Source organism: Cryptomeria japonica, chromosome 2 (assembly GCF_030272615.1).
Source record: "Cryptomeria japonica chromosome 2, Sugi_1.0, whole genome shotgun sequence".
Classification (NCBI taxonomy): Eukaryota; Viridiplantae; Streptophyta; class Pinopsida; order Cupressales; family Cupressaceae; genus Cryptomeria; species Cryptomeria japonica.
In genome coordinates this window covers 197,014,849-197,040,445 of record NC_081406.1, presented here as the reverse complement: position 1 = coordinate 197,040,445, position 25,597 = coordinate 197,014,849, and the positions used below count along the sequence as shown (strand labels likewise).

The 25,597-nt window shown below is 34.5% G+C and overlaps 1 protein-coding gene across 2 annotated transcripts; it reads left to right on the top strand.

The window, feature by feature from the left end:
* Window positions 1-1,826: 1,826 nt before the first annotated feature.
* LOC131072795 (uncharacterized) lies at window positions 1,827-4,171 on the top strand. Of its 2 annotated transcripts, none has more exons than XM_058009052.2 (7): window positions 1,827-2,261; window positions 2,350-2,464; window positions 2,761-2,903; window positions 3,028-3,060; window positions 3,170-3,202; window positions 3,455-3,487; window positions 3,597-4,171. In XM_058009052.2, exons 1-7 carry the CDS (start codon window positions 1,857-1,859, stop codon window positions 3,750-3,752), a joined length of 918 nt encoding a protein of 305 aa, XP_057865035.2. In that variant the 5' UTR covers window positions 1,827-1,856; the 3' UTR covers window positions 3,753-4,171. The 2 variants fall into 2 exon arrangements, with proteins under 2 accessions (XP_057865035.2, XP_057865036.2); XM_058009053.2 differs by having other exon boundaries at window positions 2,994-3,060.
* The last annotated feature ends 21,426 nt before the right edge of the window (window positions 4,172-25,597 follow it).

Genomic DNA, 25,597 nt, shown 5'->3' with positions numbered 1-25,597 from the left:
GCCAATGTAATCAAACAAGGCATTATCCATATTGCCATTATATCTTATCATAATCAACTCAATATAAATCTTTCAATCCTGCATAATGAAAATCAAGACAAGGAAAAGAGTCATCACATATGTGGGCCTTAGAAACTAGTAATTGCTTCAAAAGTTGAATATTGTTTTAACTCTATCAAAGGACATGTTCACAAATCTAAGATGGAATCGTAGTCATGGATTAGTCCTCTAAGTTCATACTTGTCCCTGCACATAGTAATGTTATGCTATGTTGCTTGTCTAATAGACAAGTATTTGTTTTTCTCTTCTTCAATATCTAGGGACTAGTGGTATTCAGAAATACCTTAAATGGTTGTCATTTCATCATGGGGAGATAAATTCCCCTAGATCAACCCTCAAAAGCGCACAAAGATCAAAAATAGCAAGAAAGGATCCTAATAATGCATATTTGTTGCTCCTTTTAGTGCACCATATCAAAATGTTTTGTCATTAATTACTTCTAATGCTCAAGAATAAGAGAGAACACATGTATTTTAGATTATTATTTGATGATTAGAATGAATGCATTCAATGTCTTTAAATTCTAGTACACATCAAATTGTGTCAAGCACATGTTTAGTCAATTCAAGGCGAGAAAATAAATAAGGTCAATTAACAAAATCTTGAATTTTGAAAAAGAAGGGAAATGAGATAAATGGATGGATAAGCCGAAGTGTCCTAGAATGGACAAACTACCATATCTGTATGACTAACAAATAAATGAAGTTGTGTACATAGGAAAATATGATAATTGAATAGATACAATGGATATACAAATAATGTGTGTATAAAAATAAGGTAAGGTTAAATATATGCATATTGGAGTGTATATAATTGTATAAAAGACTATGTAGATTGAAGTGTATATAATTGTATAAAAGACCAAAGAAATGAACTTCATTTTACATGTGATCATATCAATCATCGCTAGGGGAGAGGACCTAGTAGTCGTGCACCCTAACTTCACGCTTCTCAAAATCCTATGCGGAAATTTCAAATCACTCCCAATTTTTTACAGTAGCTTACTTGGCAAGTCCCCTGCTTATAACTAAGGTTTCATGACCACGTCATCAAGTATGGTGCCACATCAGCATGCTTTTTGTCAAGGTGTGCAAAACAGCCCAAAAAAAAAGTGAGACCAATAGGCGTACAAAAGAGGCCCCAATACTTGTGCAGCTGATGTGGCATCACATGATTGGTTAGTTTTCTCAACTATTGGTGCATTTCCTCACAATAACAACTTTAAAGTTACAACTATTGGTGCATAAATACACACAAAATTGATATTTTATGTTTCAAACAATAGTTTTTATTTGTATCATTAATGGAACAAAAAATATCAACAACCCTCACAACAATTGGTACATGCTCAACTACTAGTGTTCTTCCCCTATATACATATAACAAAACATTTCTTCAAAATAAACATAAAATTAAATAAAAATGACATAAATATATAACTTTCCCTTGTAAGTGAAGGAATACATGCACATAAAAACTTTCTCAATAAAAAATTCAAGAAAATTGAAAAGAACCAAGTTACCATAACCAAATTTTATCTAAAGCCATATATTGTTAACATCTTAAGCGACCATCCTTGCCTCTGTCGCTCTGTAAATTGATAAAGCAGAAGTGTTCTTATTCCATGCTTACCTCGATGCTTTCAATTCTTTGCTAAATGTATCATAGACAGCACGAATTTCACCTGAATCTATCCAAAGTGTATATTCTTTTCCCTCACATGAAGAATTTCTTCCATACATTACATAAATTCTATCCCCTGCTATCTCACAGTCAAGAAACTGCATTTCTTACAGATGGCAGCCACATCTCTTTTCATTTCAAACTCATGTTCCCCACACTTATTCTCTCAGAGAAAACAAACTCTGAGCTCCAAATCATACCTCCATGGCTGCCCAACTTCCATACCACTTTCCTCTTCCTCAACTTGTTTCACTACTCATAAACTCCATTACTGTTATGCACCCAAAACCTCTTCATTAAAAAGCTATAATTTCACCAAGATATTGGCACCACCTGTGAAGGGAGTAGAGAGCTCCATCCTCCAATCTAGCCAAGATGAAGAACCATCAGCTGCAGCCATTGTTGATAGTTTTTATGCTGCAATAAACAGAAAAGATTTTACATTGTTGTCAAACCTTTTAGCAGAAGACTGCATCTTGCATCGTACGTTATTCTCTGAGCCTTTTGAGGGCAAAGAGGTGAGTAATATTAATTATGTGTTCTGAATTATGAATGTGTCTGTTTCTTTGATCAAGTGTTGATGTTCTCACTTTCGCTATGATTCAGAGAGTTATGAAACTTATAAGGGATTCGGTGGATCCTATGGACTCTGAAACAAGATTTGTGATAGATGAGACCATTGAAGGAACACCTAATAAAGTGGGAAAAATATGGCATTTAGGTCAGTCATCTAGTCTGTATGTTTCTTTTGTAGCACAGTTAGATGCTTCCGACAAAAAATAAATCCATATTGTTATAAATTATCTGTAGATCCATATACAAACTACAATATATCATACACTATAAAAGAATCTTTTTATATATATATATATTTTTTCATCTTGACATTTAAAGACAATGTGTTCAAGATGGATCAAGTTAACTTATCAGTTTGTAAATGCTCTAGTTCAGTTTGAAGAATAGTTGTAAACCCTTACAATTTCATGTTATGTCAACACTGAATTTTTTGTAAAACAGAGCAGAAAAGGGCAGACTTTATCTTTGACAGGGGCTTCAGCTTCCACAGTTGTAAAAGCTATCAAGGAAAGCTATTAATCAGTGACATCGAAGTCTTTATAAACTCAATTCAGCTGGACATCCTTTATTCTGCGATTAATGAGGTATTTATCTTATTTTATCTTAAGATAATAACATATATGATATTTATGTGATTTAGAGATTTTAATATTTAAATGACGTCAAATTTTCAGGTGCTTACATTATTGATTTGTGTGCAAATAACAGACTTTTGCGGAGGCCTTCATAAAAAAAATAGAGGTGTTTTCATTTCCTACCTATCATGAGGTTTAGTGATTTTAATATATGAATGAAGTCTACTTTTTGTTGGATCAGGTGCTTACATTATTGATTTGTCTGCAAATAACAGGGTCCTGTGATACTCATAAGAGCAGTAAAACAGGTGTTTCCAATCTCCTACTTATCATGAGATTTAGTGATTTGAATATTTGAATGACGTCAATTTTTTGTTGAATCAAGTGCTCACATTATTGATTTGTGTGCAAATAAGTGTCTCTTGTGAAGTTCGTAAGAGAAGTATTACAGGGGTTTCCATTTCCTACTTATCACGAGATTTAGTGATTTTAATATTTGAATGAAGTCAAATTCTTGTTGGATCAAGTGCTCACATTATTGATTCGTGTGTAAATAACAGGCTTCTATGAAGGCCCTAAAAGAAGTAATGGAGGTGTTTCCATCTCCTACATATCATGAGATTTAGTGATTTTAATATTTGAATGAAGTCAAATTCTTGTTGGATCAAGTGCTCACGTTATTGATTCGTGTGTGAATAACAGGCTTCTACGAAGGTCCTAAAAGAAGTAATGAAGGTGTTTCCATCTCTACCTACAAAAATGGAAACAAAAAACAAGCAACTTGCCCCTAAATACCAATTTCTATTTGGGTTGACATTTTCCATGTTGTTGTTATGCAGCTTATTATTACTCCTTTAAGAAAGATTTACTTTGAGTAAACCTTATCTAGTATATATATCAATATAATTTAGAACTTAGGCAAAATAAAATTGGAATTAGTTGTTTCTAGATTAGATTTTATAAAAAAAAAATTGCATCAACTTTTAGGATCACACTCCGTGATCTTTCATCAAGATGTTAGAGAGCAAATAGAAATGAAATAAAATTATTAGAAATCAATGACATTCATAGGCACACATGTACAATTGAATGTCAAAATCTCAAGTTGAAAATGCAGAAAGATGACAAGGTCCACCAACACATTCAGGTGAAGACTTTGCTTCTGCTGCTTGTTTTCTCAATCATAGTCATTTTAAATAGTCATGTTGACTATCTTTGTTAGGAATTACATCATTATTCAGAGAAATATTACAGCAAAGCAACTAAAATTTAATTTTTTTGTACTCAAATTCTTTACTGTCTACTTTGAACTATGCAGCTAATAATATTTCAGCTTATATCTTATTTAAACACATATACAGTATCCAATACAAACTCATAAGGCAATTTAGATGGACATTAAATCTCCAGAAGAAATTTTAAACAATATCTTACTTAATGCTAGTAGATTTTTATGACCTATGAGACATTGATTGCTATTGTTTCTAGATGTCACATGCGTCATCTAGCTACTAAACAAATTGTATCAATATAAAATATTGAATTAAAATTTGTAAGCATGAAAAACAAGTTAACATTTTTTTTTAACTGATAGAAATAAAGTACACTAGAAAAGATGTAAACAATGGCATAAACATAAATATAACAAAGTACAACATAAACAAGTAATCAAGAGAGGTTAAGTATTTATAGTTTTCCTGATACTCATGTTAAACTTTAAATGATCTTTACATTGTTTGGAGAGGGAAAGTATCATCAGGGCACTTTTTCACACAACCATGGATTTACTACTCTCGCGTGCCAATTCCAACTGGAAAGGCCAAACCCTTCGAAGGGAAGTAAAAGAAATTCGATTTAATGGCATATGAGACTAGTGCCTAGCCCTACACAATCCCTAGTCAATCGCACACCATTGCCTACTTCTAACAAGTATGACCTCTGACTAGGTTGTATAACTGGATTAAAAGAATTGACTGACGCTAACAGTTTGTAGCATCACCTTAGCTAAAGGATTTAAAGTTGCAACACACCAATGCATGTAGTCATTGTTCATCGCCCTACTCGGCAAGACCTAAACCTAAGGAGGTTTTCCAAACCATCATGCCTATCTCATGTGTCAACTGCATTCTGACTCCAAAGAGGTTCACTGGCTGATTTTCATGTTTAGACTCAAGTTTCACATACTGGTCATACAAACTCATGGTGACATTGTCCCTTATGGAATAACCTTCCTTTTTACAATTGTTTAGGTTATTAAATTTCTGAGTTCATAATGGTGCTCTTGAGTTAGCAATATGCTCACTCATGAGTACAAAAATGAAATCTTATGTTTTAAAGAAATGTAGAGTTCACTAACCTTCATTCTTATGTGACATGTTTGTTATCAGATTTTGTCAGTCTTAAATTGCAGCAGTTATATTATTCCGTTTTTTGCAATAATCGCCCTTAATTTTGAACATTAATTGTTGAATCATAACCCAAATTAATTCTTTCATTGCTAATTAATTTTCCTCCCAAAACCTTAGCTTTCATTAACATCAATTCGAATTCCTAAGATCCATTGCACTCATGTCTCACTAATCATTGTTTCTGACTTCTTCATTTAACCAAGATGTTCTTCTGATAAGAAGGTTCAATATCCTCTTATAGCCCTCTACATTGTACATTCCCCTTTAACTCTTATGAGTTTTCACTACACATTGATATGTATCACTATATAAGAAAGACAGACTAACAATACATGTCAAATATACTTATAAGCTTATACCGTTTCATTAAAAATACAATGTTTTCTTTCAGCTTTTAACTAGTAGAGATGTAAGCTTCTTAAATTAAAGGGAGAACACATAGTTCATTTCCTTTCTTAACTTTAATGCTTCTTGTTCAAAATACTTTCGATGAATATAGTTCTCCTAATCGTGGCGGGATCCATCAGCTATTAAGGTAAGAAAAGATTAAAACGAGCTTTTACACACACACATAATCTATATACCTATATAAGTATGCATGTGTTTCCTATTTAGCTAGGTATGTATTTACCTAGATATATAATGATATTTTAATAATAATATTCTTACGACTTCATAAATAAAATGATATTTATTTATCATATGGCACATATTACAATAATATAAAAGGTCTTATTAATTTGTTTGGTTGATTTAATTGTACTTTGTTTTAAATAATTAACATAATCCAAGATAAGGATGATACAACTCTAATCACCTAGACTAGCTAATAGGGTTACCTAGTTAAATATTGAACTAACAATATCAATACTATCACATCTCAATAAGTCTCAACTTACAGGTTAGGTTTTCAAATGGCATTAGATCCTTCCTTTATTACCTCTTGCTCCTGGTGATACTTTCACTCCCTTCTCGGAGAATGACATCTTTCTGCATCCACTAGGTCAAAATCATGTAGTTAGTCTAAAATCTCGAAATAACTCTATCATTTCATATATTAATAAAAACGAATGAACTCATATGTCATAATGATTAAAACAAAATCATCAACATGTGCATTGTGAATCACCATTCAACAATGATAAACATCAAGTATCAATGCATAAACATCATCAAAACATTTAGGGCACAAGTGGGATGTAGCATATGTTGGTTCCCCAAAGGGTTTACACTGCAAGAGGCAAAAACCAAGTTGATTCTTCAGATTATCTATGGAGAAGCCAACTCCAATTATCAATACCCTTTAGAACTTGGACCAACTATGACAATGATTTTGCAAATCCTTCTACACTTTGGGTTCTGCAAGACCCGAGAGGGTGATCCCTTGGTGAATCTATAATCTTTGCACCATACTTACAAATTACACCAAAACTAAGCGGATAATCTCATGTACAAGCTCAACAACAAGGAGAATGACAAATTCTTCAATGATCCTCAACCTAATTGGAACATGAGATGGATAAAACGTGCAATTACAGACATGAATTGAAATGTATTCTAATAATCAACAATGTGTAGCAAATACAGATGAAATTTGAACACGTAAATGACTGTAAAGACTTAAAACAAGCTACGACCAGTGCCTTATTCCATTGGGTACTTGAATTCAAAAGATATAATTTGAACTATAACAGAATCCTATCTAATAGCATTTAGATCTAAGATAATATTGCCTTACAATATTTCTTATCTGCAATCCCAACCCACACTACTTATCAAATCCCTTAACAAGCCCTACAACTCTGCAATTTTGTTTTAGCATTTAATTGATCCCTTAGATCAAATCATAAACACAAATTACATACATTACAGCAATGCACTAAATTAAAGAAACCCTTGATTATATTTCATTCAAAAGATGATAGAAATGTACAATGGACAGAAATAAATCAAAATTGTATTTCTATTGAATAAATTTGCTATTTCTGTCATAAAATAATTTACACATAACTCCTTCAAGAACCTGCAAAAAAAAACTTGACACAAGGCTCTTATCTTATTGCTCTACAAAATATTTACAATTTGCTCGCTTTCACCTAAAACCTGCTACAGAAGCCTATGACTCTGACTTAGCAAAACTCGGAACCAAAATCAGAACCCTGTCTCTTGGCCTTGAATTCCCTTTTATAGAAAATAAGGGAGCAAACAAGCTATGGGCTAGAAGAGACACCCGTCATTCAAAAATGACCGGTTACACATAATTCTGTTAAAAAATATTCCCTTTAAGAAATGTCTTAACCAACACCAAATATCTGTAACTGGTCCATTATGACACTTTATGCACTTTTCCCCCTTTGTTGTTGTCGATGAAGATCTAAAACGGGCCCACCTTGTTGTTGCTCACGTCCAAAAAGGTAACTGTTGCAAGGAAACAAAATCGCCTACCAGACTGTCACATCAAACATTTAGCTAACTAACTGTTTGTAGTCCTTACTCCTCCTTCAAGTAAGTATTACTCCATTCGCCATATTCTTTATCTGATGGCCATTTAAAATTCATGACCTCATCAGCCTTTGCTCTATATGGAGTATACTTAACCGCTGCCTGATTTGGCTCTCTTTCAAATGACTCAAAGAATGTTCTTGTACATATTATTTTATCCATGTTGTCCTCTAGCATGCCAATATCCAGCTCCACACAAATCAATTCTACTTGGGTGTTGATGACTCTTTCTGCCTCTTCTTTCCAAAGTTGTAAAGGCTTAATTGCCCCATTTTCATCCACAATACCTGGCATAAGTGTTTCATTCAGCTCACTGAAGTTACTCATCAACTCCCTTATCTTCCTTTCTATACTTTCCAGCAAAATCTGGAATTCTTGCATTGACTTCACCAACAAATGGGTTGGTTGAAGCATAGGTGGCTTCTCAGCATGGTATTTGGAAACCATTGACATTATTCTAAGTTCATTTCCCCTTTGTAACCATTTTGTAAACAAACGGATTGCCACTTGCTTATCTCTGTCAAAACTTTGAATAGCATTAAATAATAAATAATATAAAGAATGAATGTTATTTAACCTAGTATCCACCTTCTCATTCAAATGAGTTAGCACTGAGCTAACTATCTCTCTTTGCTTGGACACAGACTGATCCCCTGACTCCTTAGCTTATTTTCCAACTCAGTGACCTCCAAAAGTTGGGCTCTTGTTGGATCAGTTGGTCTACTAGGTTCTTCATCATCAACATATGGCACTAATGATGTGCTTGGGAGATTAGTCTCACTATCAAAGTGAACTATTACATCTACATGAGTAATAGGTGGAGACCTAGATGTTGATGGTGTTGATGCAATTGTAGGAGTGGAAGAGGATGCTCATATCTGTCCCTACTCAAGAAGTTGAACTGTAGTTTGCAGCTCCACACATCTCTTTTGAACTGCATTATAATCATTGAAAATCTTTTCAAACTTCTTCATAAGTTCTTAATTTTCCATGGCCTCCCTCTTAGAAGTTTCATGGGCCAATTTGGCCACATCAACAGCTAACTTTGAGGTCTCAACATTTGATGTATCAAAGGCTCTTTTTATGATGAGGCTTCCCCTCAAATTTGGATTTATATCATTGATATCAGGCCTTCTAGGCCCCTACTCTCATGCCCATATTTCCAAGGTTACATAATCATCTACAAATCTTGATCCTTTCAATGCCAACCTTGCTTCTTCCTCTGAATTGAATTGGTGCTCTTTTGATTTCCTATTGGCATCAAAAGCCACTACATCTTCTATATCCCACTCGGGTAGAATTAAGACCCCGGCCTGGTTTATGATGATCCTACCTTCATCTATAGTGATTCTTTTGAATTTCCATCATCTCATTCTTGACTTCTTCTTGATTTTCTTGGTCGGATCTTCCTAGCCTTTGAGCCTTTTTCTCAGCACTTCTCCTTTGTTATTCCTCTATTTTCATTTTCCATATAAATTGCAAGAAGGTCGAGCTTCTCACAAAAGCTTCATCCTCAAGAAATTTATCACATGCCTCCTTTCTTGCATCTCTGAAGGCTCTACCTTGAATATCTAAAGGAGTGAGGTCCAATTCTAATGTTGGTGGCATAAGAGGAATACCAATCTGCATATCTGCATTTTTTACTACAATGGTATCCTTTTTTTGTTCTTCCATGTGTTGTTCCACTCTTTGTTCTTCAACCTGCCTTGGAGGTGAAAGAGGCACATGTGGTGGTGAGGGACTCATGCTTGATTCTCAAAGATCAATGATCTTGACCCCTTTAAAAGGTTTTACTTCTACTTTTGGGGGTGGCTCTGTCTTCATTATTTTATTTCATTTTCTCCTCACCAACTCTTCACTATCACTGCTACTCTCCTCTTCACTACTTGTTTCTTCTCTTACCCTCTTTGGAGAAGGCTCATAACAAGGTCTGCCTTCTCACCCATTTGTTCTTTGAGGTGGAGGAGGTCATGGGCCTGGTGGTTTCATTATCATTTGTTAAATCAAGGTTGCCTCTTTTGGTGTTATGGGTGTAGGTTGTTGTACATTTCTTCTCTCAACCTGCTGACCGTGGACTTCCTCAAGTCTGGTTCTCTTTTCCTTTAATGCAAGAATTAATTCATCAAAATTGTTCATCACAAAATCAACTTTGGCATAAAATGGAGTGAACTCTCTCAATGGATCATAGCTTGGATCCATTTTCTGCACTATAGCCCATAGCTTCCTAAAATTTGTCCATTTCTCCTTCCTCCAATTTTGAGTCATGAAATCAAACTCATTCCTTATTATATCTTTCAGGGAAGTTATGCTCATAGGGCACTAAACCTCCTCTGATTATTGCCCTGAACATATTATAAAACCCTTCAAGGTCACTATGTCTGGCTAAGTTGACCCCTAAATGATATGGTACAAAAAGCTTGTCAAAATGCACATATCCCCCTTTAATAATTACAAAATATGGAATAACAGTATAATCAGGGAAAATAGTCCCTTTGCCTCTCCCTTTCAACTCCTTATCATGTATGCATCATATTTCCCACATCACTTCAACAAAACCCAATCTTAAAGGAACATTAAAAGGTGATACATGTGGCTCACCAAGGAAACCATAAGCTCTGATTACTGTACTGATAGGATAAGGTATAATGTCCCCCCAATTGTGCTCAATACTCAAAAGTGGCAGCCTATATTTAGGTCCTATAAAGTCATGCAACTATGTGGGAATCCTTGGTGTATTCAATGTTAATCTCTGCCTCAACCTGGAAGCAAAATTATTGTCAAACCTTACAAAACTGGCCTCCGGCCTGTCCTAAGACATATCCATGCTCCAAAGTTGCACTAACACCTCATTGTTGTTAATTTTTCTTCTGAGATTCATGGTTCCCTCAAAGTAATCTGCATTTCTATATAAGAACATGTGCATTATCAATGAATTCCAATATAAATCATTGCTAAATATACCATTCTTAATATCTTGCAACCCCTCATGAATCTTCTCTTCAAGGTATGGGGCAAAGTCAAAAACCATTGTAAAATCTGGATGTTGAATTTGTTTAACCATATACATAAAATCAGGTGGCATGACCGCAATAGGGTTGAATCCTAAAATATGACATAGAGAAAGGAAGTGGCCTAAAAATATTTGGCAAAAGCACCAATAGGAAAAGGCTCCTCTGAACTAGGGCCAATATGGTAAGTTGCATCTCCTACTTTTGCCGAATGAGTTGAAAGGAGGCTAGCTCTAATGAAACCCTTCATCTTGTAATATTTTGTCTTTAACTCATTCAAATCTATCTGTACCAAGGTAGCAGAAGGTTCATATAAATCAAAAATCTCTTGGAATTCCTCCCTCCTGATTGTCAATAAAATCTCTCCCTCATTTCCCCTTATAACCCTCGAAATAGGGTCATACCTGTCTGCAACTTCTTTGAGAAGGTCGACACCCATGAATACATAAGGCACTACCAACTTGCCCAAGTCATATTGCCAAGCACTTGAAAGTGGGGATTACAAATTTCTCTGTGCATACCACAATCTGAACATTTCTACCCCATTCATTGGTACCCTAGCATCTGCGATGTGGTATGCTTTATTAGTTAACCCTTCTCCTAGGGTTTTGCCCTGAACAAGTCTTTGCCCTTGATATCTATCATTGGTTGAGGGCTTTAATTGATCGACAAAATCATCAAAAAGGTTTCTCTTCAAATATTATTTTTGTCCTGAGTGGTTTTGCAAGGGAGCCATCTTACTAGACTAGGGTTTTTTTATTGATTACTTACAGAGAGAAGAAGAAAATCAGGGCTTAACATGAGAATATCAATTACAACACAGAAATGTGTGAATTCTTACTTCTTTATGCCAAATTTTAAACCCTAGAGCATTTTACAATCTTTTCCCTACAATCTTCACACAATTTGCACTTCAACCACTCTGAAAACACAAAAGAAATATTTCACAACTTACCGGCTTTATATGCACCAGAAAAACCCTGATTTCGTGCTGCAAGAACTCATTCCAATCTTCTCCATCTCAAGAATCACCTTTCTATCACCTCTGAAATGCTTTGTGAGTCAAAAATGGCTCTGAAAATGTTTTTATTATCGTTCTGGAACAAAGAGTCGTCATATCATCTGCCATTACTACTCGTGCGAACGAAGAAATGACTCAAATTTGCATTTGAATTAAGTTTAAAGCAAGACCGTTGATCTTCTCCACGTTGGCGCATCGAAAGATCTACACTGGTCAATCTGACATTGACCGTCATATGTGGCAAGTGGACCCATCCAAGGTATGATGCAACATCTCCAGCTCACCATCCACTTCATTTCGGTCAGCGACCCCACCATGAGCTCACCTTGGCCCGCCTTGGACATGTGGCATCATCTCGTGATGTCACGGTCCTTATCCTTTGTGCATCTTCAACCACAGGGTTGCAAGGGTCGTTGGATCTGCTCAAGATTTATCTCCTTGCCACGGTGACCGCCAGTCTTAACAAGTTAAACACCGAGCGCCTTTTCGATTGTGATTAAAAGATCTTCCTCCATTACTCGCATGTGCAAATGAGAAATCCTTTAGTAGTAATTCAGAATTTACCATAAAGACACCGCCAATAATAATAAAGTTTAGACTTAGCAAAATTTGATGTGCCTGCTGAAATATTAAAAGGGGACCCGCCTAGGATAATAAAGACAGACACAACATTGGGAAGTAAAAGGGACCCGCCCATGGGAAAAATTAAAACGCAGACTTAGGAAAAATTAATAGGGGCCCAACATAGAAACAACTTAATGCCTAGGAAAAGACATGGCCCCGCAAACGGTATAAGACCCTTAGACTTAAGTAGAAAAAGGTAACGCCGAATTAGAAAATGTTTAGGGGTTTTAATAAAGACTTAATTAAAAATACATTAAACCCTAAATCCCAAGCATGAAACACAAGCCAAAGAATAAAATTAATCCAAAATGACCAATATTTTGACTAAGGCATGAAAAAAAATTGCATTACATCATTTTCAGGACTATCAACATATCCTTCCCCTTGTGAATCATCATCCTCGACGATTTTAAGTATTTTTTTAAAAAATATGAAATTCAATATTGCTTATGCAAACATAATAGAACAAGTTCAATTGTTATAAATATTAATAGATGTGAGAATCTTTGGTGGATTTCATTGTAGTCCTCCCAGGTGGCACTGTCATCATAATATTGGTCCCACTAGACCTTGCACTAGTGACTTCCCTGTTACATAAGTGAAGCTTACATACCTCGAGCACCCTGACCAACTTGATCATTACCACCCCTAGGTCCTATACCTACAAGGAGTTTCAGTCAATCGTGTTTGCAAAATCAGATATGTACTTTTTAAGATAAGAAACATGAAACACATCATGCAACTGGGCCAGAGCTGGTGGTAGAGAAAATCTATAAGCAACCAGGTTGATGATTTCTAGGACCTAAAATGGTCCTACATATCGAGGTGCAAGTTTGGATAACTTTCCAAATTTAATGGCACTTTTGTGGGGTTTGATCTGTAGAAGCACTTTCTCTCCCACTTCAAATTGTCTAGGAGAACACCTTGCATTTGCATAGCTCTTCTACCAATCATTAGCTGCTGCTAAACTTTTTCTAATGAGCCTAACTTTCTCTTCCATTTCTGAGAGCATTTCTGGACCAAGGGTTATCCTATCTTCCACCTTATCCCAGCTAATAGGATTTCTATACCTCCTTCCATATAGTGCTTCAAACAGTCTCATTTTTATAGACGATTGATAAGAGTTGTTATAAGAAAACTCAACTAAGGGAAGATAATCCTCCCACTTGTACTATTGATCCATGTAGTATATTCTTAGAAGATCCTCTAGCACCTAATTGAGTACTTTCTATCTAGCCATCTGTCTCTGGATGATAGGAGGAGTTGATGTTTAATTGAGTACCTAAAGTTGTAAACAAAGTTTGTCAGAACCTAGATGTCATTATGGCATCCTTATCTAATATAATCTTTTTTGGTACCCCATGCAATCCAAATATTTCTTGTACAAACTTGTAGGCAATAGTGGGTGCCCCATCTGTTAGGTTTCCTAGTATGAAGTGGGCTACCTTGGTTAATCTATCAACCACTACCAAAATGGCATTATGTTTATTCTTGGACATAGGCAATCTTTGGACAAAGTCCATACTAATTATTTGTCATTTCCAGTTGGGAATAACATTACGCTGTAACAAACCTATAGGGCATTGATGTTATGTTTTAACTCTTTGGCATTCTAAGCAACTAGCCACAAACCTTGTAGCATATTTTTTCATTCCTTTCCAGAAGTATAAGGGTTTGATATTAGCTAGGAATTCAGTAACTTCTGGATGTCCAGAATATGGTATTGCATGCACCTCTTTCCATACTAAATTTCTCAATTCAGGGAATTCGGGCACATACATTCTACCTTGGTACCTTAGTATCCCATTTGTTTCAATTCAAAAACCCTCATATCTTAGATATTGAGGATTAAGTTGTAGGGCTTCTTTTACGTGTTGGTAATATCTATCACCTTCTAACTATTGAAGCACAAGATTCTTAAAATTTGTATATATTGCAATTATGGCATTAATGTGACATCGACGGCCCAAGGCATCTGCCACCTAATTTTATTTTCCTTTGATGTAACTAATCTCAAAATCATAGTCGGAGATTAATTCCAAACATCGTCTTTGCCATGCATTGAGATTGTGTTGGGTGAAAATATATTTCAGCCCCCAATGATCAAATCGAAGCTCAAAAGGTTTACCTAACAAGTAGTGATGTCACATTTGTAAGGCATGCACTATTGTAGTGAGCTCTAAATCATGGGGTGCATAGTTATGTTCAAAGTTTTTGAGTTTCTAGGATTCATAGGCTATAACATATCCATTCAACATTAGAACTCCACCCAATTCTTCCCTTGATGCATCGGCTACTACTATAAAATGACCCTCGAGATCTAGCACTTTTAATAACGGTGTCATGGTCAACTTTTCTTTTAGGAGTTCAAATTCTTTCTGACACTTTACAATCCATTTGAATCTCTTTCCTTTCCTTTGAAATGAAGTGATTGGGTAAACTATGTTGGAGAAGTTTATTATGAACTTCCTATAGTAACCTGCTAGTTCCATAAAGATCCTTACTTCGTGCACATTTCTAGAAGTTGTCGACTCGAAAATAGCCTTATTTTTTGCTGGATCTACAGCTATTCCCTTAGCGAAAATGGTGTGTCCTAAATATTGCACCTCATTCTGAAAGAAAATGCATTTGGATAACTTTCCATAAAACTTGTTTTTGTATAGATGTTGAAGAACACTTTGCAAATATTGAAGATTCTCTTCTTCATTCTTAGAGTATATTAGAATATTGTCTAAGAATATCAATACAATCTTGTCGAGGAAATCATGGAATATACAGTTCATGAATGCAACTGGTGCATTGGTGAGTCCAAAAGGTAAAACAATGAACTCGTAATGCCCATAGCGATTCTTGAAGGTTGTTTTGTGGATATCCTCATCCCTAAGTCTTAACTGGTGGTACATTGAGCATAGATCTATTTTGGAGAATATCACAGCTCCATGCATTTGATCAACAAATTATCGATATGTGGCAAGGGGTATTCATTTCGGATGGTTAATTTGTTCACCATTTTGTAGTTGATGCAGAGACAAAGGGTCCCATCCTTCTTTTTGACAAAAATTAATGGTTCCCCCCCACGGTGACACACTAGGTCTAATCAAACCCGTATTCAGTAGCTCCTACAATTGTGCTTTAATTCCATGAGTATGACATTTATCATATGATAGGGAGATTTCGACACTAGGGTAGACCCTGACACTAATTCAATGGAGAAATCAAATATTCTTTTGGGTGGCAACCCAAGTAGTTCCTCAGGAAATACGTCATAGTAATTTTAAAGATAAGGATATCTTTCTTCAAATGAGTCCTTTGGTTTCACGCTCTCACTAGAAATTCTTCCATGATGATAACTAGTTTCATACATCATCATGTCGTCATGGTATCTGACATCATTGAATTCATTAATTTCTTCCATTTTAAATGTGAACACTTGACACCCTTTCCTTTCACTCTCCTTTAATTAGATAGCAGAGAGTTGTTACAGTTTGACCTCTTCACGGGTGCCTTGTAAGAGTACTTTGTTTCCTAAGTCATGTAAGCACTCTAGTGTCTTGTCATAATAATTAACCCTATCTTTGTGTTGTCCCAACTAATTCATACCTAAAATGACATCATAGTTGTCTAAGGGTGCTACATATAAATCAACTTTTGAGGTGAAGCCAGGAAGTTCAACCCTTGCCCCAAATAAGCACTGCTCTACCTGAGCTCTCCATTGGTTGGCATACTCAACAAACCAAGGCTTAGCCATGAAACTGGATCTTTTAGGAAATTTACTAAGTAGACTAGGAGAAATGAAATTTTTTGTAGCTCTTGTATCTATTAGCACTATTATGGGGTTTCCATAAAGCATACCTGGAGTTTTTACTAGGGTGAACTAAGACTTAGCCTATTAGTTATCCATCGTTGCATGTATCCTCTATTGAAATGTTGTTTGTTGTGGTGGCAGAGGACTCCTCTATTGCTGTCCTCCATGTGTTTTTCGTTGGACACTAATCGACGTCTTTCTTGCCTCCACATGTATAGCATCCCCTTGGGGGTCCTCTCTTTTTTGTCCCTCTGTTATTCCCTTCACTATCTTTTTTTAGATTTATTAAAACCCTTTTGATCCCCTCAATTGTCCTATCGACCTCCCTTGAATCCAACCATTTTTTATACCTAACTTATACTTGTCTCCATTTTAAAAGTTTGGGAAGGTTGAGACCAATTACCCCCTAATGGAATCATCCTTTCAGAGCTTTTGTTCATGTCGGACAGCCTTCTCATAGACTTCATTAATGATTGAAGGCACCAAGACTTCTACATATCCCCCCTATGCGATTGCTAAGACCCATGATAAACTTCATAATCATGTACTTTTCATTTGCTTGGAATTGGGGCACATACTTAATTAAGTGGGTAAACTTCTCCCGATAGGCATGCATAGAGAGTTCCCCTTGTCTAAGATCTTGAAAGCTTGTCATCTTCTGCTCAAAGAATAACAGAGGCAGTCATCTTTGTCTAAAGATCTCTACAAATTTATCCCATGTCACATTGGTTGACTTTAAACCTAGCTTGGCTTTCTTATTCTCCCACTAATCAACAACCTCTCCAGTCAGTTGGTAGGCCCCCCAGACTACTTTCATATTCTTGCTATAATCCTAGATTTCAAAATATTTTTTCACACCAGTTAACCATGCCTTTGTGGAATCATCACCCTCTAATCCATCATATTAAGGGGGTTTACCCTTTTTCATATCATCAGAGATGACACCTGCTACATGTTTATCCTTATTATGTTGGGTATGGGATTGAATACCTCTATACTCACTCTGATGAGTTTGTTCTTTTTTAGATTATTTATCTCTAAATTGAGACTTGTGTTCACTTCCCTCCCTCTGTTCCAAAACTCGGAGCTTGTTTTGGGTGTCTTGCAGTATTGGAGTCTCTGGTGATCAAGATTCTCCTTCGCCCTCTTGCATATGAGACATCTTAATATTACTTTAATGATCTGTGAATTTAAACATTCATTCAATCTCAATATTATCTACTTGCATGTAATTGAAACAATTTTTAAAAACTACAAATTTGATATTTTATTATTATTCACTCCAAAATCACTTTTTACATTATTACATAATCAAGGCTCTATCTAAGAGCTACTTTCAGATTCAGTTATAGGCTTTTCCTACCTTCAATTTCAAAAAATTGGAACTAATTAGAAACTTGAAGTGGGTACACAAGTTTCCTTTCAATCAACAAACTCGTTTTTGTTAGCAACTGGGTTTGTTGATTTGTTTTCAATTTTAGGTGTTTTTTTGGCCAGGATAGTTGCTCTTGTTGCTTCTCTTCTTGAAATTGTTCAGAGTTGTCTCTCTCTTTTTAGTCTTTTAATTGCATCACCAAGAGTTTAGTTGTCAGAGGGTGGAGAGAAAAATGAGTGGTCATGTTTTAGACTTATTACTCTCCAAAGCTGAGAATAAATTGGATCTCGAGCTCTCTTTCATTTTGTGGTTTGAATCCATATCCTGAAAAAAAAACTAAAATGCTTTGTTTCAGTTTTACTATCCTAAAATTCTTTATGGGGAGCCTAGTCAAACCCGATGCTCTAATACCATATGTAACTTGCATTATCTAGCTACTAAACAATTTGCATCAACATAAAATATTGAACTAAAATTTATAAGCATGAAAAACCAGTTAACTTTTTTTTTGAAACTAATAGAAAGAAAGTATGCTAGAAAGGATGTAAACAATTGCATAACCATGAATATATCAAAGTACAACATAAGCAAGTAATCAAGAGAGGTTTATTATTTATAGTTTTCCTAGTACTCATTCTAAACTTTAAATGATCTTTACATTGTTTGGAGAAGGAAAGTATCATCAGGGCGCTTTTCCACCCAACCACGAACTTACTAGCCCCTCATGCTCTTTCTGACTGGAAAGCCCCAACTCTTCGCAGGGAAGTAAAAGAAGTTGGATTTAATGTCATCTGAGATTGGTGCTTGACCATACACAATCCCTAGTCGATCATATACCATACCTCCTACTCCTAACTAGTATGACCTCTGACTGGGTTGTATAATTGGATGAAAGGAACTAACTGACGCTAATAGTTTGTAGCATCACCTTGGCCAAAGGATTTAAGAGTTACAACATGCCAACACGTAGTCATTTTTCATCACCCTACTCAGCAAGACTTAAAACATAAGGAGGTTTTCCAAGACATCATGCCTATCTCATGTGCCAACTGCATTCTTACTCCAAAGAGGTTCACTAGTTGATTTTCATGTTTAGACTAAAGTTTCACATGTTGGTCATATAGACTCATGGTGACATTATCTCTTATGGAATAATCTTCCTTTTAACAATTGTTTAGGTTACTAAATTTCTGAGTTCATACTGGTGCTCTTAAGTTAGCAATCTGCTCACTCATGAGTACAAGAATGAAATCCTATGTTTTAAAGAAATGTAGAGTTCACTAACCTTCATTCTTATGTGACATCTTCCTTATCATATTTTGTTCGTCTTACCTTGTAGAAGTTATATTGTTTCACTTTTTGCAACAATCTCATTACTGATTGTTCATGAAACGAGACCAATAGTTCACCCTTAATATCTGACATTAATGTTGAATCATAACCCAAATTAGTCCTTTCATTGCTATTTAATTTGTCTCCCAAAACCTTAGCCTTCATTGACATCAATTTGGGTTCCTAAGTTTCATTACAATCATGTCTCACTAGTCATTGTTTCTGACTTCTTCATTTAACTGAGATGTTCTTGTTGCAAGAAGGTTCAATATCCTTTGTAGGACCCTCAACATTATTCAAGGAGAGAAGTAATAACACATTTCCCTTAACGCTTATGAGTTTTCATTATACATTGCTACGTATCACTATATAAGCAAGACTAACTATAAATGTCGAAAAGACTTATAATCTTATGTCGTTTGATTAAAAATAAAATCCTTTACTTTCATCTTTTAACTAGCAGAGATGTAAGATTTTTAAATTAAAGGGAAAAATTTAATGCTTGTTGTTCAATATACTACACAAAACTTATAATGAACAAGTGCATGACCTGTTTGTATGCTAGCCTGAATAGAATGCAAGAGGCCTTCCTCCCGGGAAGATGAACTATCCCCAACTGGCTTCAGTTATGTCTAGTCTACACTTTGGAAAGGAATATTGAAGCATGCCCCTCCAGCTATGGTGGTAGCGCAATATATATATTTAGAACAAAGTTTCTATTAAAGAAAAGTCCGTTTGTTTCCTTTTTTTATTTTCAAAGAAAAATCTGTCTGCTTTAAAAAGACTCTCTCCTCCCGTATGTAACATTCAGACTCCAAATTTTTCCATTAATTAATTTAATGAAACGGTTGATTGCATTCCAACTTATCTTGAGGCAATTAGAGTTCATTTCATTGAATTAACGCCACGTTGCACTTTTCCCGTTCCTTCTTCCTGAAAGCAGTAATCATGACTTAGTTAAGATTTAATTCTTTACCACCAACTATAAGTCGTGGCTTCCACAATTCGATCTCACAAAAACTTATTCAAAAGAGAAAATCCTGCTATAACATGAACTCATTCGATGAATATAGTTCTCTTAATCGTGGCGGGTCCATAAGGCCACATATACTATTAAGGTAAGAAAAGATTAAAACAAGTTTTTGCTTATTTATATGTGTACGTGCATATATATATAAATGTATATGTACATATACATGCATATGTATATGTGTACACATGTATATATACATATACATATATGTACATCATACATATGCATATGTATATGTATACATATATACATATATGTGTGTATATATACATGTACATATGTGTGTGTGTGTCACACACACACACATATCATACACATATACAGATAGATAGATAGATAGATAGATACATATATACATGTATATGTGTGTGTGTGTGTTTGTGTGTGCATAAAATGACATTTTAATAATAATAATATTCTCACTATTTCATAAATAAAATGATATTTATTTGTCATATGACACATATTGCGAGAAAATAAAAGGCCTTAATTATTTGTTTTAAATGATTAACATAACCCAAGACATGGATGATACAACCCTAATCACCTAGACTGGCCAATAGGGTTACCTTAATAAATATTGAACTGACAATATCAATCCTACCACATCTCAATAAGTCTTAACTTACCGGTTAGGGTTCTAGATGGCATTAGATCCTTCCTTTATTACCTCCCGTTCCTGATGATACTTTCCCTCCCTTCTCAAAGGATGACATCTTCTTGCATCCACTAGGTCAAAATCATGTAGTTAGTCCTCAGCATAACTCTATCATTACATATATTGGTAAAAATGAATAAACTCATATGTCATAATGATTAAAACCAAATCATCAACATGTGTATTGTGAATCACCATTCAACAATAATAAACATCAAGTTTCAATGCATAAACATCATCAAAACATTTAGGGCGCACGTGGGATGTAGCACTAGATTTGATTGCATGAATTATTTTGTATCAACGGTTTGGATTTGCAAAAAAAATCATGCAATCATATCTAGAAGCACCAACACTAATTATCCTACTTTTCAATAACATTTTTGTGTATTAATAATCATAAAGCTTTTCATCTATTTTTCCGCCAAAAAGATACAAAGACAAAATATCCAATTTTACTATGTACTACTTATTGTTAGTTTCCACAATTGGCAAAGTCAAAGATATGATACTCGATCTCAAAGTCAACACAAATTAAGGTACATATTTAGAGCAACAGACCTTCCATAATTGAATAAGAATTGTTCATACCATTTAATCATAATTGTTTAAATCAACACCATCATTAAATAAACATGAGTAAATTTTCATAACTCATTTATAGCAATGGCATGACCAAGCTTATCATGCCCTTATTTCTTGGAAGAATAGACCTCATTTGAAGCTGAAACATATCTTCCTATTCTTATCCCTAAGCCAAGGTATAAGGCCATAGTGCTCAACAAAAAAACTCTAATTATTTTAGTTTAAGTATAATTAGAGGTATTCTCACACATTCACATAACCATGATGATGGAGACTCTAGAATTTCATCCAAAATTGGAGTATATTTAGAAAGCCAAAACCCGCAAAACCTCTATGTAGACAAGCTTGATAATGATGGGTTACCTTTTATTAGCTTAGACCTATATAGTGGGGAGATATTAATTGAAAGGATGAGTTCACAACCATTTAGTATAAAAAAATTATATCAAGCCCATCGAAGAGGGAGGAATGAACATGTTGAAAAACAACTCCAAACCTTGGAGCTCTCTCTTATTGATTTGGTTCTAGAGGCATCCTTCATCCACAGATTACCTACATACCTACTTCTAGACAGTATCCAAGTCGCACGTAGTTTTCCTCACAAAACCTTTCAAGGAACATAGGTATAAGTTATTATGCCCAAGGTTTTATAATCATTTGAGTTACTTTCTTTATAGAATTGAAATATAAAGAATACTATAGAAGGGATATTGTGTAAAAGATTAAAACTTGAAGTGTGAAAAAACAACATATACAAATACCCATGGTACAAGGCAAAACTAGTGGCTAAGGTATATTTCTAGAGAGGGAGTTAATTCTAGTGGAAAAATCTCTTATCACTAAGTTAACTTCTATTAGATACCTACTATCATTTAATGCAAGTTATGATTTTTATATTGATTAAAGGGATGTTAAAAAAACTTTCTTTCAAGGAGAACTTGAGGAGGAGACTTGTATGCAACAAACTAACAATTTTATTGTGAAAAGGAAGCAAATTTTGATTTGCAGTCAAAACATTTGTTATATGGTTTGCAGCAACCACTTAAGATGTGATACAAGATTGTTTTATGCTTTTGCATTGAGTTTTGGTTTTGTTAGGAACAAGGAGAATCATTATGTTTATGTTAAAATTAAGTATGATCATATTATAATCATTGTCTTGCATGTGGATGACAAGTTTATTGATAACAAGGAGATGATTAGGGAGCTCAAAACTTAACTTTCTAGAACATTTGATATAAAGGATTAGATACAAAATATCTTGGGATGAAGATAAGTAAATCTCAAGTACATAAAAATATTTGGTTAAGTCAAAGTAAGTATGATGCTACCATTTTATAATGATTTAATATGCATGATTGTAAACCTGTGAGTATTTAATTTCCTAGTGGAACTAATATTTCTTTAATTATATGTCCCAAATTGAATAATTATTTTGAGGTTATGGCTAATGTATTTTATGCTAGTGTTGTTGGTATCATTGTTGCTTACAAATAGCCTAGATATTGCCCAAGTAGTGTGAATTTTGATAAATTTTATGTCTAACTTTAGTAGGAGCATTGAACATGTTAAGAGGGGTTTCAAAAAAATTATAAGGACTTCTAATTACTATTTACTTTATCATGGTATTGATCATGTGAATTGTAGTGCCCCTCCATGATTCCTACTCTTTGATGGTTGTGATGGACACTAATGGACTCTTTCTATGTCTTGTTACTCCATGCTTTCATGCTTTGCTCTATCCTGTTGAGATACTTCTTCATTTCAGTAAATACATTATGATATATATGATGATGATTCTATATTTAGGGTTACTTGATGATGTTAGGGTTTAACATTTGATGGACTTTGTGATTATGCATTTCTTAGGTGATATAATTTATGTTCACTTCCTATGATGTTATAGTTTGTGCTAACCCTAATTTTGATAATCTCATTTGATATGGATGTTGGTTGCTTTTAAAGGTTATATCTATGTTTATGATGTTTTATTGTCTGCAAACCTATTAGGGATGATGTCACATCACTCATCATGAGAAGGATGTGATATTTTAATTCCCTTCACCTAACTATGATGAATTGATGTATACATACATACATATACATATATACATAATATATATATATATATATATATATATGTATGTATGTATGTATGTATGTTTGTCCAATTTTTATGTTGTGCAAGGTGCAGGTACTAGGCATCAACTCTACCTGGTTCCACAGGTTTGAGCATGCCTCCTTTCCCAATGGTAGTTGATCAAAGGTGACAATAAGGCCCTACCACACCTAACCCTAGTTCATGTCTTAGTTTTGACCCTTGTCTTGATTGTTTTACCTTTGGTTTAATCTTCATTTTGGTTATGTGGTCTTGTGGATGGCTATGTGAGTAATTGTGCTTTATCACTTTAATTATTTTTTATTTAATTTGAATTATTAATGATTTATTATGATATATGGATAAATAGTATTAATAATAATATTAATTTATAAATTAAATGTCTATTTTATAAGTTTAGGTGCATTTATTATAATGTCACCCTTTGCATTTAATATGTGTATTTCTGTTTGTATTAAATAATATAACATGGAATATATATGGTTATTTATGTTTATGTTCTCCTATTTTTCCCACCCTATTTTCTAAGAGGGAATAATTTGAGAATTGACTTGAGAATTTATTGGTGGGAACAAATAATTATATGCAAAATAAACTCTTAGAGGGATAATATGTTATAACTGTATTATTAGTATAAGCTTGGTTTATATGAATTTATGATTAGTTGTGATTTGTTGGGAAATTTGGTTGTTTCCCGTACAAACACCAACTCCCATTTTTGGGAATGGTTTTGTGCAAGAAATAACATGTTTTGGTTGTTTATGGATACTGAAGAATTCTTGAATGATTGCTAGAAAAAATTGAAGTTTGAGAGGGGATTTGTGTGTGACATTGGAGAGCAATTTTTGCTTTGATTTGAAGGGGTTTTGGAGAGTTTTTGTGAAGATTTGGGAGAGGGTTTTGTGTGGCTTGTTGGAGATTGGTTATTGTTATTTTTGTGACCTGAATACTTGCTTGATTTTCTAAAAGTGTTGTTCATTTGGAGTTGAATGTGCAAGGGTTGGCCTTTAATCTTTCTTGTCCATTTTCTTCTACTTCCAAGTTGGTGTGCTACTTAATTTCTATGCATCAAAATTATTTGTGGATTTGAAATGATTGTATTATCTTTGTTTTCTATGCCATGATTTCATTTTGAAAGTTTAATGCATTCAATGCTATTTATTTGATTAAAAATGGAGTATGTGTTCTCTATGTAGTGTTTTTCTGGTCTATTTTTAGTGTTTGGTTTCATGCAAATGTATTATGTTTCTTGGTGGTGATCAAAATGAATTTCTAGAAAAGGGTTTCACCCCTCTCAAATGGGTTCTAGTTATAGTTTTCTTTTCGGTTGGTCTGTTTGTTGAATTTTGAGCCCAAAGTCAACCTAGTTTGGCTTCCCAATTCAGTTTTTAGGACCCCTGTTAATCCGGGTCAGTCCATGGGTTTTTTCTTGGTTTTCTAATTTCTGATATGAGTTTTCTAGAGGTTGTGTGAGTTTTATGAATTATATTCATGTTTCCCCTTTCATTTTTTTGCATTTACCCATTCGGGTTTGTTGATTTTGCATTTGTGATGGTACCTTGAGTACATTTGGATAAGAGGATGTGATGTTGAGTAGAAGTGATTTATGAATTATTTTGTGATATGTATTAAATGTAATCTAATTTATTTGATTATTCGTATGATCCTATGTGTTTATGTTTCATGTTAAGAACCATAAGCTAGGGGTGGCTAGGAACATGTTAGGGGGAGTGGCTTTCAAGTAGGTGGTGGGGCCCAAAGTGGTTGTCAGGATCATCTTATTGAAATTTTCTTTAATAAGTGATAACTTAATTAAATGTATTAATGAGTGAAGTATATTTCACATTAAAAAGATAATGATGTTGCCCCCAACTCATCGCCTACACTACTCGTATAGGTTCAAGATGAGATTGGGAAGGTTTGTTGGCAAACCGTACCTTCTTGTCCTCATGAGATGTGGATTTGGTTCCGCATGAATGTCACATGAGAATTGGGAGTAGTCAGTGTTATGTTTTCCCTAGTCCTTGTCATTGTTGTATTTGTGTGTTCATTGCTTTTCCATGGATCTGTTAGTGATATCTGTAGTGTCGTAAATTGTACGCACTTGCTTTGGTGGTACAATTTCACACCTAGTTTAGCACCCGCCTTGGCGCATTTTGCATTTTGCATTGCATTTCCCCTTTAGCACTTAATTAATTAAATTAATTAGGTCTAAGGTTCTATTTTATCATCT